At 38.8% G+C, this 10165-nt stretch overlaps 1 protein-coding gene across 1 annotated transcript in view; it reads right to left on the bottom strand.

Moving 5' to 3' along the window:
- Window positions 1-1731: 1731 nt before the first annotated feature.
- SLC30A6 (solute carrier family 30 (zinc transporter), member 6) overlaps window positions 1732-10165 on the bottom strand; it is a 48605-nt gene continuing 40171 nt past the window's right edge. The window contains exon 14 of the mRNA XM_010829815.1: window positions 1732-5228. Within this exon, the coding sequence (XP_010828117.1) occupies window positions 4728-5228 (501 nt within the window). The 3' untranslated portion in view covers window positions 1732-4727. The remainder of the gene's footprint in view (window positions 5229-10165) is intronic.

Below are 10165 nucleotides of genomic sequence, written 5' to 3'. Positions count from 1 at the left end.
CCTCGAACGCAAAGTCAAGTGGGTCTTAGGAAGCATCATGATGAACAAAGCTAGTGGAGGTAATGGAATTCCAGTTGAGCTATTTCAAATCCTAAAAGAGGATGCTGTGAAAGTGCTGCACTCAATATGCCAGCAAATTTGGAGAACTCAGCAGTGGCCACAGGACTGGAAAAGGTCAGTTTTCATTCCAATCCCAAAGAAAGGCAATGCCAAAGAATGCTCAAACTACCGCACAACTGCACTCATTTCACACACTAGCAAAGTAATGCTCAAAATTCTCCAAGCCAGGCTTCAACAGTATGTGAACCGTGAACTTCCAGATGTTCAAGCTGGTTTTAGAAAAGGCAGAGGAACCAGAGATCAAATTGCTTACATCCACTGGATCATCAAAAAATCACAAGAGTTCCAGAAAAACATCTAATTCTGCATATTGACTATGCCAAAGCCTTTGACTGTGTGGATCACAACAAACTGTGGAAAATTCTGAAAGAGATGGGAATACCAGACCACCTTACCTGCCTCCTGAGAAATCTGTATGCAGGTCAAGAATCAACAGTTAGAACAAATGGACATGGAACAACAGACTGGTTCTAAATCAGGAAATGTACTGGTTCTAGTACGTCAAGGCTGTATATTGTCACCCTGCTTATTTAACTTATATGCAGAGTACATCGAGAAATGTTGGACTGGATGAAGCACAAGCTGGAAGCAAGATTGGCAGGAGAAATATCAATAACCTCAGATACACAGAAGATACCACACTTATGGCAGAAAGCACAGAAGTAAAGAGCCTCTTGATGAAAGTGAAAGAGAGTGAAAAAATTGGCTTAAACCTCAACATTCAGAAAATTAAGACCATGGCATCAGGTCCCATCATTTCATGGCAAATAGATGGGGAAACAATTGAAACAGTGAGAGACTTTCTTTTTGCGGGTCCAAAATCACTACCGATGGTGACTGCAGCCATGAAATTAAAAGATGCTTGCACCTTGGAAAGTTATGACAAACCTAGACAGCATGTTAAAAAGCATAGATACTATTTTGCCAACAAAGGTCCATCTAGTCAAAGCCATGGTTTTTCCAGTGGTCATGTATGGATGTGAGAGTTGGACTACAAAGAAAGCTGAGCGCTGAAGAATTGATGCCTTTGAACTGTGGTGTTGGAGAAGACTCTTGAAGAGTCCCTTGGACTGCAAGGAGATCCAACCAGTCCATCCTAAAAGAAATCAGTACTGAATATTCATTGGAAGGACTGATACTGAAGCTGAAACTCCAATACTTTGGCCACTTGATGTGAAGAACTGACTCATATGAAAAGACCCTAATGCTGGAAAAGACTGAAGGCGGGAGAAGACAGAGGATAAGATGGTTGGATGGCATCACCGACTCAATGGACATGAGTTTGAGTAAACTCTGGGAGTTGGTGATGGAGAGGGAGACCTGGCGTGCTGCAGTCCATGGGGTCACAAAGAGTCAGACTCGACTGAGCGACTGAACTGAACTGATAAATAGGTCACTTCTATCAGCTACTTGAAGGGAATTCCTGTTTATCCTTGTATTCTCTTCAGTCTCAAGAATAGCAGGTCACCAAAATTTATATACTATATGCACATTTACTTAGTACAGTGCATGGCATGTACTATACTCCTGACGAGCATTTGCTGAATATGAGATAAAGTTACCAATAAATAGCTATTGAAACAAACAGGCCAAAATTATTTAAAAGCAGAGAGAAAGTTCACGAATGTTCTTTATTCAAATAGTTTAATTCAAACAATTTGGAATGTAAAAGTATTTTCTTGTATAAAAAGCAGATCAGGCTCCCCCCGCAAAATCAGCAATCTTTAGTTAAGAAAAAAATTGGCAGTTTATGAGTAGCTCAATCAGATGCTTGAATGAGTAGCTAAACCAGTTGCTGATACATGTATGCAATTCCATCTGTGACTTCAGAGATTAAAGAAGAAAAAATGGATCCCATTCTTTCATACCCTGTGAAAGGTAAGAGTACCCTGTCCTAATCTTTTCCCCAACACCTCCCAAAATAATCCTTCCTCACAAAGAAAGAAGTCTAAGAAAAATCTGTTTAAGCTAAACAGATTTAAGTTGAGGCAACTCTGAAATACACAAAAACCAAATGTCATCCTTTAGTTTACTCTCTGTTCTCATGGCACCTCAAATTAATGGCTTGGGTGTTGGCATAGGTAACACTTGGCCTGTATGTTGAGGTAGTCACTAAAAAGAAATTCTTGGTACAATATTCTATTTCACAAGTGGATATATTTTCTGCAGATTTAGTAATACAGTTTTAGAGCTGACAGTTTATAGATCAACTACTTCATTCCCCACCCTAACTTTACAGATGAGAAAGCTCAGAGGAGTTAAATGACTTACCCATGGTTATAAAACTACTCAAACAGTGGCAGCATCAGGACTTGAATCCAAATCTCTTGTCTTCCAGCCCAGTGTTTTCCTCCATTATAAAACAGTAATTTCTCAAACAAGATTAATCACACTCCATGGAACTTGCTCTTAATCACAAACCATGGGTCAAGTTTTTAACTCAAACGTGCTTCCTGGTCTAGCTTCATGTAACTCCATGGCAAGATTTACCAGTTAGGCTACTAAATCAAGGCTTACGCTGGCCAAGTTTCTTATTTTCATATCCAGAACCTATCCAAAGGTTGGCAAATAAGACTTCTTTATATAATAATGCCTGGAGCAATGCCACCTGCAGCAATTGGCATTATCAAATTTCGGCAAGTAGAGCCAACCCTTCAAGACCCACATGCAACTTCTCAAGTAGTGCAGTCGGTTATCAAAGCACCTTTGGAAGGACAACAGAACAGATGTAACCTCTGAATGAGTGTTGAGGAAACAGGCATTTAACCTTGCACAGAACTGTGTTTAGTACCCGGGCACTTTAAAAATCCCCTGGAGACGGAGAAGACATGCATAGAGTGGCAGCACATACCTCTTAATCATCATTCAGTACAAGGCAGTTCTTCAGATTTCACGCATGACCCAAATTCACATTTAGATGAGATCAATGGAGGAAAAATCACCCTGTAATAGTAGACCAATAATAGGTATAGAAATAGTTGGAGGACGAAAGATAAATGTCAAGGAACAGGTTGCCTTATCACATTTATGTTTCGTTTTCCCCAGCGGTCAAGGTGGCATGGGCTCTATTTCTTCAGCAGGTCAAATGGCTGAACAGGGCTGCAAATGTCAAAGACAACGATCAACTCCTCATCAAGCAAAAGTTACTTGGGACCTGGTGACTTATTGTCACAGCGTGACTACAATTCTACTTGACAGAGATGGCTTCTTAGATGTTTATTACTCCACTGTAAAGAAACAGGAATTTGGGAGGGTTGCTTATATTTAAAAGAGGATGAGTTGATTGAAGAAAGTTGCAAATTAAAAAAAAAAACAAAAACACTTCTCTAGATAGTTGCTGATGGCTGGAAATGTCACAAATCTCCAGGAGTACTGAATTCTAGAAAAGCTGAATCCACTCTCAAAATCCAATTTTAAAACCTAAGTATAAAATGCATGATAAAATGAGAAAAAAAAATCATAGGTAATTTGTGACTGTTGCTTGTTATACTTTTTATAAGTAATACTGGCCATGTTGGAAAGTCCTTAACATTTGCATTTGGAAAATAATTTAAAAATAAAATAATCTACATGATTCTCACACTTCATTATAAATGTTAACAATTCACTATTTTCAATAAAGCAGAACAAAATAAATTAGAAACTGCCTACTGCAGATCTAACCAGTACTTATAAACCTAAGGTGCACTAGGTTTTGGCAAAATTACATAATTTAAATTCAAATTGTTCATGCAACTTTGAAAAAAGGATCAAAAAGTACTACATTGCATGTAATTCCACATATTTTGGTAATATATGTGATATTTTGTTAATAAAATGAAAAATCAAAGTCAACCAATAAAAAGGTGACAGGAAGGATAAAAATCTATCATTATCTCAGTATTTAATTAAATGTAAGACTGAAAATTGGGATTCCTTCACTGCATATCACTTAAGGATAAGATGTTTATTTAACCAAAATAAGATATTGTGAGACTGATGGGTCACTTACAAATGTATTGAAATTTTTTAATGAGAAAAACTATTAAAAAACTGATAATTAAAAATTTTTAACTGTGCCAGATAGTAAAATATGTTTCAAAATTTCTGATAAAAATGTTTGCTTTTACTTTGCATACCACAGGAGGACCTCAAAGAAAAATGTAGCAATTAAGTTTGGAAAACCTATAAAAGAGACTTTTACTTTTAGAATAGACATTTTTTTCCTTTCCTAAAATGTGTACTCAAGAAGCAAGTTTATAAATTTCACTGAAGAAAGCATTATATTTTTAATAATGTGACAAATCTACTCCATCAAGTGGTTCTCTTATAAAGGTAATGTTATATCACGCTGCAGTCAACTACAAAACCAAAGATAGCAAAATTCAAATTTAGAGAACACGCTTTCTAAAGGAAGCCTATTTAAAGTCTATAACATTTAAAAGGTTCTCACTGCCCCAAATGTTTTACAAAAATATAGTTTCATTGGTTTCATGAAATGTGAACAAGCCTACTACTCTCTAACATTTAGAGTAAATGATTGAACAGTCGATGCAAAGTGGATTACTAAATAAACTGAAACTCAAGGAGTCAATATTCCTCATAAAAATAAATTAAATTATAGTACATCATGGTCTTGGTTGTCCAATTCTATTGTTAGTTCCATATCTACTCGGGATATTTGTAAAACCAGTCCTGAATCCTTGGGTTGCTCCAATGCCTGGAACTCCAAGTCCTTGATTAAGCACGCTGCTATAAGGTGTGTGTCCATGATTAAGACCCAAACCGTAAGGTCTTGTTTGCGTATTTAGAAGAATAACTGGGCTCACATTTTTTCCAGGGGTGTTAAATGAAAATTCTGGAGGTGGACTACTAGGTTTAGTTGGAGTTGATGTGACAGGGTTTGAATCATCAGTACCCTTAAGAGGAGGCATTGGGATTACGTGATGATCTGTAAAGTTTAGGACATTGGCTGCAACAGGCCCAGACAGTAAGGCAGGCCTGATCCAATCATCCTTGAATATCTGAACAGTCAGAGTAGATACAAGCGTGTACAGCCTGTTGGTCACATGAGCAAGAACCATTTGTTCATTGGCATCTCGTCGAATTCTCACGTGAACTGATCCAGCCTAAAAGGGACAAAATCATAAGAAAAAGACTGCTTACAATTATACTACTTAAAATTCCATTGGAAAGAAACATTTTATTGATATTCCTTAAAAACTACTTTAGTAGTAATTGTTGATGTAAAGAGTTAATAAAATAATTTATGACTCTAAATAAAATATAACATTAAAATATTAAAAAAAGAAAGAAATCCATGTAGGAGGAAGGCAGGTATATAGCAATAGAAGGCAGAACACAAATGAAGTATATGGAAAAATGCACTGCAAGGGCAGAGAAGGTAGCTATTAATTCCAGTTGAGGAAGACTTCAAAAGAAGATGGCATCTGATCTAGGGCTGGGGATTAAATGAAATCTCAAAAGGTAGAGACAGGCATTCTAAGCTGGGGCAACAGCACTTGAAAACATGGCATGTTTGGGCAAGAATAAGCAACATTACTATATAAAAGAAGTACAGTATTTCAGGAGGCAGAAAAGAAATGAAAGAGAAAAGACAGGAAGAAAAGGAGGAGGAAAGGAGGAAGCAAATAAGGACAGGAAGAATGTAAAGAAGAAAGAAAGTTTAGGTAATAAAGTTAAAAAGAAACGCTAGCTGTAGGGTTCTAAAAATCATGAATAAGGAGTTTTAGTTGCAGCAATCCAACAGAAGTAAGGTAATCAGAGTTCAGAAAAATTACAGTTATGGATAACTGCTAATTATTTAGGAATTGACTAAAACAGTCTAGGTTAGGAATGGAGAGGCCAAGATAGGACAGCTATAGTGGGACTACAGAGGGACAAATGATTTCATGATATTCCAGGGGTTGGATAGAAGTGGGAGACTTTGATTTCAACTGTATATAAATAATGAATGAGGGAGATGAACTTATCAAAAGACAATCTCAAGGTTTCTAGCCTAGGTTACCAGGAGGATAGAGAGCCCAGGCATTAGAATGACAGTCAGAAGTATGTTTACTAACTTGATAAAATGGTCATTACACATCTTGTCTTCAAAAGATAATAAAATAGTAGATACAATAATTATATTTTGATTAAAACAAAAATATCAAGAATGGTATCATATGATCATCTTAATAGATGCAGAAAAAGCACTTGGCAAAATTCAACACCCATTCATGATAAAAACTCTCGACAAAGTTGGTATAGAGGAAACATACATCAAAACAATAAAGACTATTTATGACAAACACGAGGGCTTCCCAGGTGGTTCAATGGTAAAGAATCCACCTGCCACTGCAGGAGAACAGGAGATGTGGTCCACAAGATCCCCTGGAGAAGAAAAGGGCCACTCACTCCAGTATTCTTGCCTGGGAAATTCCATGAACAGAGGAGCCTGGTGAGCTATAGTTCTCAGGGCTGTAAAGGGTTGACATGACAGTGACTGAGTATGCACGCATGCATGCACACATGCATGACAAACACACAACTGACATCATACTCAATGTGAAAACCTGAAAGCTTTTCATCTAGGATCAGGAACAAGACGAGGATGTCCACTCTTGCCACTTGTATTTAACATAGTACTGTAAATTCTAGCCACAGCAATCAGAGGAGAATAAGAGTAAGAGGCATCCAAAATGGAAGAGAAGAAGTAAAATCATTACTGTTTGCAGAAGACATGATAATATATATAGAAAATCCTAAAGAGTACACAAAAAACTATTAGAACTAATAAATGAATTCAAAGTTTCATGATATGAAACTAATATGGAGAAATCTGTTGCGTTTCTATATACTAAAATCAAGTATCAAAAAGAAAAATCAAGAAAATCGTATTTACAATTAAATCAAAAAGAGTAAAATATCTAGGAATAAATTTAACCAAGCAGGTAAAAGACACACTCTGAAACTACAAAACTGATGAAAGAAACTAAAGATGATACTAATAAATGGAAAGATAGTTTGTGTTCGTAGACTGGATGAATTAATATTGCTAAAATGTCCACACTACCTAAAGCACATTCAGCCATGACATTTTTCACAGAACTAAAACAAATAATCCCATATTTTATGTAGAACCACAAAAGACCCCAAATAGCCAAAGCAATCTTGAGAAAGAAGAACAAAGGTATTATGCCCCCTGCCTTCAAACTGTTAGGTAGCTAGAATAGGAAAAAGGAGTCCAAAATAGCGGTGGCCAAAAAACAAAGAAAGGAAAAAGCCCGAAAAAATAGAACAAAGGAAGGTCCAGGGACAGGAGTGAGAACCTCAGGTGAAACAAACAGCCCTCCTGGCTAGCCCAATTTACATAGGGCAGGCTCAGGAGGAGGAGGAAAAAACATAAAAAGAGGAGCCAAAATTGAGCTCCTCTCTTCTTTTGGGTCGGCCGGCCCTCACACCTCAAGGATGTGTTTTCCTTTGCTTGCCAAATAAAACTGAGCTGCAACCAAGCTGTAACACTGGTTTGCCATTTAAACTGAGCTGTAACTGAGCTGAAACACTGGTCTGCCGCTTCAGATTTTTGCTGTGGTGAGACAGAACCGAGGAAATTATACACTCCCCCAACATATCTGGCTCCGTGACTTGGATTTAATTTGGCTGAAACAATCTTGGCTCGGTCTCCGCAAGGCGGAGGCCAAGCACACCAGAAGCCCAACTTGGTGAAAACTCACGTGATGGAAGCTGAACATGAAGAAAACCCAGCGCAGTGGCAGTGACAAGAAGCCTAGCGTGCTGGAAACCAGGACAGCAAAAACAAACTCGACAGAAAGCGCAAGCAGCTCAGTCTCAGATTTCAGAAGACCTCTGGTTAAGGAGGTCTTTGCTCCGATGGCTGGAAGGACATATGGCTAACAAAATCTAAATTCCTTTACAATCTCTAATTTCTTGTTTCCCCGAACCCCGTGAATGGCAGTGGGTGCAACTGAGGGACTCTGCTAGGGGCTAGTCCCCAGTGTGTCCCGAAGGCTCTACTGTCGGTTGCACCTTAGTAGCTGTTGCCTAAGTGAGTGGGGGTTCTTCTGTCCTTAATCTTTTTTGTGCCAAGGATCAGGCCAATGAAAACTGTGAACACAGGTCAGATATTTAGCAGATTTTCCAGCAGGTTATGAAGGGGATTCCTCGGCATGTTTTTCCCACTGCTTTTTTCCTCCTGTCCTTCAGCTCCTCTCTCCATCTATGCCACTGCTTACAAAGTATTGGGCAGATCATCATCTTTCCATTTCTGAAAGTTGTGTTTGAAACTGTTTACCTAAGACTGGGAATCAAACCCACATGGCAGGGATTCTGTGCTATGCTTAGTCACTTAGTCATATACGACTGGGACTTAAGCCCAGCCAAAACCCAGAGTGCCTGGTTTCAGGATCTAATGAAGCTCAGGGTCTTGATGTCTCATTGCAAAAAAATTCAGTGAGAGACACAGCAACAGGTTAAGAGGTAGATTTGTTCGGATTCAGAGAGATGCACAGTCCAGAGTGTGTGATTTCTTATGCTAAAGAGGGAGGGTCATTCTAACAATTGGAGAACCACCCACTCCTCCATCTTTTGATAGTGCCTTGGAACTGTCCTGGTGCCTCTGGGTGTGTCACTAAGCTTGCAGATTGAGAATCAAGGTTTAGTTAAATTTGTCTTGGACCCATTTAATTTTAATCGGTTTATGTTATGCCCTTGGGCTACGTCATTCTCTCAAAAGTTGCGCCCTGCCCCCTTCCCTCCTGTTTCATGCTCTTTTCCTGAGCCCTGTCTGCACCCACAATGTTGCCTCTACTATCTTTGGGAGAGACAACCAGAAAATAGCTGGCCCTTGGGAGGGAAAATACTACATAATATCCAATCCCTCTAGATAGTCAGGCCTTCATCTTCCATGTTTCCTACAAAATGTGCAACAACAGCAGCTCTCAGTGAACCTGCTAGGGCAGGTGACAGATGCCTACTAGAAGTCTATCTGTTGGCGGTATCCATTCAAGGGCAATTGGGCTTCCAGGGACAATGTCTGCCACTTTGGGAGTCAGCCCTGTAGGCCATCTGGCCCAAATCCTTATCACCCTTGTCCTAAGTTACAAACATAGCCCCAGATCAAATCTACCCTCTACTTTTATGGAACATCTAGTCTATTGCTTCTTATCAATTTGTTCTTAAACCACTTACTAACTCCTACAGCCAGGACTCTGCCTCCTTGTAGGCAACATAACTCCATCCCACTTACATTAAAATACTCTTGATGAACTACGGACGGAGATTCGTGACATTGTATAGGAGACAGGAATCAAGACCATCCCCAAGAAAAAGAAATGCAAAAAAGCAAAATGGCTGTCTGAGGAGGCCTTACAAATAGCTGTGAAAAGAAGAGAAGTGAAAAGCAAAGGAGAAAAGGAAAGATATACCCATTTGAATGCAGAGTTCCAAAGAATAGCAAGGAGAGATAAGGAAGCATTCCTCAGCTATCAATGCAAAGAATTAGAGGAAAACAATAGAATAGGAAAGACCAGAGATCTCTTCAAGAAAATTAGAGATACCAAGGGAACATTTCATGCAAAGATGGACTCAATAAAGGACAGAAATGGTATGGACCTAAGAGAAGCAGAAGATATTAAGAAGAAGTAGCAAGAATACACAGAAGAACTGTACAAAAAAGATCTTCACGACCCAGATAATCACAATGGTGTGATCACTTACCTAGAGCCAGACATCCTGGAATGTGAAGTCAAGTGGGCCTTAGAAAGCATCACTACAAACAAAGCTAGTGGAGGTGATAGAATTCCAGTTGAGCTATTTCAAATCCTGAAAGATGATGCTGTGAAAGTGCTGCACTCAATATGTCAGCAAATTTGGAAAACTCAGCAGTGGCCACAGGACTGGAAAAGGTCAGTTTTCATTCCAATCCCAAAGAAAGGCAACGCCAAAGAATGCTTAAACTACCGCACAATTGCACTCATCTCACATGCTAGCAAAGTAATGCTCAAAATTCTCCAAGCCAGGCTTCAGCAGTACGTGAACCGTGAAC

Source organism: Bison bison, unplaced genomic scaffold (assembly GCF_000754665.1).
Source record: "Bison bison bison isolate TAMUID 2011002044 unplaced genomic scaffold, Bison_UMD1.0 scf7180017864508, whole genome shotgun sequence".
In the NCBI taxonomy this organism is placed as follows: domain Eukaryota; kingdom Metazoa; phylum Chordata; class Mammalia; order Artiodactyla; family Bovidae; genus Bison; species Bison bison.
The sequence above is the reverse complement of the archived record's forward strand: the minus strand, read 5'-3'. Positions and strand labels throughout refer to the sequence as shown.